General features: G+C 39.7%; 1 protein-coding gene across 1 annotated transcript; it reads left to right on the top strand.

The window, feature by feature from the left end:
• Nucleotides 1–2,072: 2,072 nt before the first annotated feature.
• On the top strand, nt 2,073–3,022 carry LOC119654117. The gene is made up of 3 exons (XM_038059280.1): nt 2,073–2,327; nt 2,420–2,449; nt 2,522–3,022. Exons 1-3 carry the CDS (start codon nt 2,073–2,075, stop codon nt 2,825–2,827), a joined length of 591 nt encoding a protein of 196 aa, XP_037915208.1. The 3' UTR covers nt 2,828–3,022.
• The last annotated feature ends 1,566 nt before the right edge of the window (nt 3,023–4,588 follow it).

Genomic DNA, 4,588 nt, shown 5'->3' with positions numbered 1-4,588 from the left:
TTGGTCCTTCGAGCCGGATATTTTGCTTGGAAAATACCGACCGCGAGTGCTCGGAAAGAAAAGTGAAGCGCGCTGCCACGAGACGCGCGTTCCGAGTCACCCGCAGCAGCAGATATCACCATCCCTGCCTACCAAACTGCGCCAAAGGTACCTCCGCAACCGCAGATCTCCATTTCCGACTCCCTAGTGGACGGATTCCTCAAGGTAGTGGCAGCGCACGTCACTCGCACGTTCCTGCAACGGCGATCAGCAGCCACGGAACCATTTTGAAGTCCACGGCACCGCACTGCAAGCCGCCCATTGGCACGACCTGCCAAACCTGACGCACGAGCATCAGCGAGCGCACGCCAGCGTCATCGGGGACCATTCTGAGGCAGCCAAACCAAAATCCCGAGCCACTGGAGAATGGCAGCCGAGCCCAGGGGACGACGTGTCCGGCCAAGCAACCTCAAGTAACACGCCACGCCACGCGTAGGGCCCGCAGCGCCCGCCATCTTATCTATCCGAGCGGCCTCAAGCAACCCGTCGCACCACTCGCAAGGCCCGCAGTCGTCAGCCCCGCAGAACCCGCCATCCTTTCCAGCCGCAGCGAGCGAGACGACACTGGAGGCAACGAGACAGAGAGTGAGAGAGAGCGCGAGCAGCGCAGCCAGGTCAGTCGGATTTCGGTTGATCGGGTGCATTCCGTGTTTTCCATTACCTCTTTTCCCTTTCGCTGTTTTGTGCCAGCATTTATGCTTTGTTTCTTTTTAAGGTTTTGTGTAAACACAAAACCTTATTAAAATCGGTTTACCGTCTGTCTGTCTGTCTGTCCGTCTGTCTGTCTGTCTGTCCGTCACACCCATTTTTCTCGGAAACGGTTACAGCGATTGACACCAAATTTGGTAGAAAGGTGGGAACTGTGAACGCTCACGCATACAGTGAGTTACATCCTCTAACGTCGAATTTAAGGGGGGGTCCCCATACATGCAAAAGGGGGGTGTAATTTTTTTTTTCATCAAATATAGTCATGTGGGGTATCAAATTAAAGGTCTCGGTTAGTACTTTTCAAAAACGGTCTTAGCTTTGACATTTGTCGGAAAGGTGGGGAGTGCGGGGGGTTGAAAGTGACCATTCCTTTACGGGGGCCATTCTCAGAAACTACCAAACCGAAAAATCTGAAAAAAATCAAGAAGCTGCTACTATATGGTGCCTGGGCTCCGAAATACCTTTCACACTGATATCTGCACAAATAAAGTTAATAATAGTATATTACTATAATTTTTAGTAATTAGCTGCAAAACCCCCCTTAAGTTCATGCTAGGACCACGAAATTTCGCAACAATATAGGGTGTAACATAAGGCATGATGCTACCAAGTTTGGTGGAAATCGCACTATTGCTAACAAAGTTATAATACGTCAAAGTTGTCGCTTCTGTGCAAATTCAAGGCTATAAATGTCAATATCATCCGAAAGTGGATATTCTCACATAATATTGTATATGCATATATTACGTGCTACGTACTAAGAAATGCACAAAACCTTTCGTACCTGAAGCGTCCAGCTTCCGGTCTCCCGACTTGTTTTCGTGATATTTTCAGTTTCTTCGTTTGTTGCTAGCCTCTTCATATGTGAAGTGCGCGTTTGCCCGACGTTATTAATACCGACAGTCGATTTATATCCCAACCTTACTCGCGAAAAGGCCTTGCAACCCTGCCGTAAAATACAGTTGTTGTGTTTTGCTTCTGTTTACATCGGGAACGCGCCTTTTATTGAAATTCGAATTCCTTAATTCGATTTTCACCTATTTTTCGCCTCCTACACGCCACTGAACGTGTATTATTGTGAAATTTGCACATTTATTGGTGACATGAATTGCAATGCGCTATCCGCTTTGATATAATTTTAGAAAGTAAGCCATTTTGTGCTAATTTGTACATTTTTGGCATTTTGCGCATTTTTTATCCAGTCCAACCCATCCTGGTATAAATTTCCAATAGTCAGTCTCTTATTGTGCAAACTCATTGACCAGTTTTTTTTTGTGTTTGTTTTTCACCTTAATACTTTTTAATATTTTTTTTGTCTTTCAAAAATGGAACAGCTCAACCGTAAACGTGGTTCAGCGCAGAGAAGAGTCACGCAATTCCGAACATATTTGAGTACGTTCCAACAAAATGTTGATAATAATGTAGAAATTACAGAACAACAAATTATTGAATTAGAGCAGCGTTTTGACAAGATTGGTATCGCTCGTAATGAATTTGAGATTTGTCAGGATGAGATCGAAGATCTTGTTGCTGATGAACTTGTCGAAGAAACCAGCCAAAAACGCGATGAGTTTGAAGCAGTGGGTAAGACTCTTTCGTTAAATTGATTTAACAATTATTAACAGGTTTTCTAACTTTATTTCAGATTCAGATAAAACCAATAATAAAATAGAGAAACAGTACCGTTGGCTTATTAGCTAAGGTATTTGAATGATAATGAGCTTTTCAGCTCTTTCAAAATAAAAAAAAAAATATAAAATATTTATTTATATAGATGAGTCTCCAAGAAGCACTCAAGGATAAAACTGCGGGTCCCAGGCCAATTTGTATTGAGGAGTACCGGGCAAGGAACCTGCAAAAGCCTCCAACGCAACCAGCTGCTTTTGCAGAGGCTAAGGAGAAGCCCCTTCGAGCCGGTCTTCACCATAGAATAAGGCGTGAGCTGGCTGATTTGTACAGAGTCGCAGCCATTGCCGAAAAGGGAAATAAAGTAGAAATTCTAAAGAAAATAAACAAGCTAAAAGAAGAGAGACGATTACATCGATCCCTCCAAAAAAAAAAAAAAAAATGCCCAGCTTGAAAAAAAAAAAGAAATTAATATAGCTTGTTTTATTGCTCTGGATTGTATAGATTATTGTATAGATTAGGAGAAAACAGAAACAAAAATAAAAGAAGCATACAGTAAAATAAAATTTTCTAAAAATGTCTTTCACTTTTAATTTAATTCAGCTTTTACAAAATTCTGTTGCTTTGGGTAAAGAGTTTTGCTTTGAGGTGATGAACACTGTTATTAGTTACTTGGAGAAACAAAAAGTTTCAATAACAGTGCAAGAAAAGAATTCATTTTTCAAGATTCTTCTTGAATGTTCCAAGGAGTTTAAAATAAATCAGGATGACGTAGTTTTCCTTAAATTTTTCAAAATTATAGATGAGTGTGTAAAATTGTCAGATTGTTCAACTATAAGCAATAGTACAAATACACCAGCAGTTTCCACTTCATCGATATCTGTAGCTACTACTGTTACGAATGCGCGTAGTAATAGTGTGGCGCGGCAGGATCTGCAGCATTCGAAATTTATTTCGAATGTTGCGGATGCGGACGGGTAGATGGCGCGGAACTCTCCACTCACGCATTTTAGAACGCACCAAGGGAGTGGAGAATTAGCGGTGGAAAAATGCCGTTGGTTGGGACAGTAAGGACCGCATGGAAATAAGCCGGTCTCTTCTGTTTCCAACCGCGGCGGTGAACACATTAATTTTCTTACCATCTGTTTTGTATCGCCCTTCATAATTAAAGTAAAATTTAAATATTCAGTATACGTTAAAAAAATAAAAATACTTTAAGGAGAAGAAAGTTTTTGAGAAACATCATATCATCGTGTTAAAATAGCAATAATCAAAATTATCAAGTCGGTTCAGGATTAAAAGAAAAACAACACACAAATTTCAAGTAATTTAATGTGATGGGAGTAAAAATGGTTTTCCGACTGAATGAGTTTAAAGATCCCGAGGAAAATATTTTGGAAGGTCTTAGAAATACCTTTAACGAAGTTATAAATGAAATCGTGAAAAATTCTAAGGAGGGTAGTAAAATTTCAATGTATATTTCATTGCCAAACTCGCCGTACGAGAAACCTATATGGTCTAGTTTAAGACCTGTAAGCGAGCTAAATGGCGAACACATTCTATCATTAATATCAAGCATTAATCAGTCAAATTCAACATTTCTTTCCGACGATATTATACAGATTGATGCAAATATCGTCAATTTTCCATTCGGGAAGGATAGAATTAATCCAAAAATGCTAAGTGAAGCTGACGCCCTATTGAAAAAAACTAGCGTTGTAGATGTTGGCAAAGAAGGGGATGTCCATTGTCTTCCGAGAAGTATTTGCTATGTTTTGGATAGTGAAATAGCAAAAAATAGTTTAAGCAAGGCAGCTAAAAAACTTTGTAAACTTGCAAATGTAAATGTGAGTGAAATAAATGGCTGTAGCTTACTAGATCTGTACAAATTTCAAAAGTATCTCAACAATTATTAGATTGTTGTGTTCAATGATATCACTGATCCAAATTCTATACTATTTAAAATTCCATATAATTTTTTTATGACCGAAATAAAAAAAATTTACCTGTATTATTCCGCATTACAAATACTGAAGAATAAAAACCTTCCTGATATGAATAAGTGCTATAGCTATAGAAATGAGCTAATAAAATTTTTAAACACCAAACGACGAGGTAGACATGTTCCAGAGCTAAAAGGCGATTTTCCAGTAGCTAGTAGAGTTTTGAGCAAAAAGGAAAGTCTTCGAGACAATCAGACGCAGACAAGATTGAT

This window comes from Hermetia illucens, chromosome 4, assembly GCF_905115235.1.
Source record: "Hermetia illucens chromosome 4, iHerIll2.2.curated.20191125, whole genome shotgun sequence".
Classification (NCBI taxonomy): Eukaryota; Metazoa; Arthropoda; class Insecta; order Diptera; family Stratiomyidae; genus Hermetia; species Hermetia illucens.
This window is presented reverse-complemented; position numbering and strand designations above follow the sequence as displayed.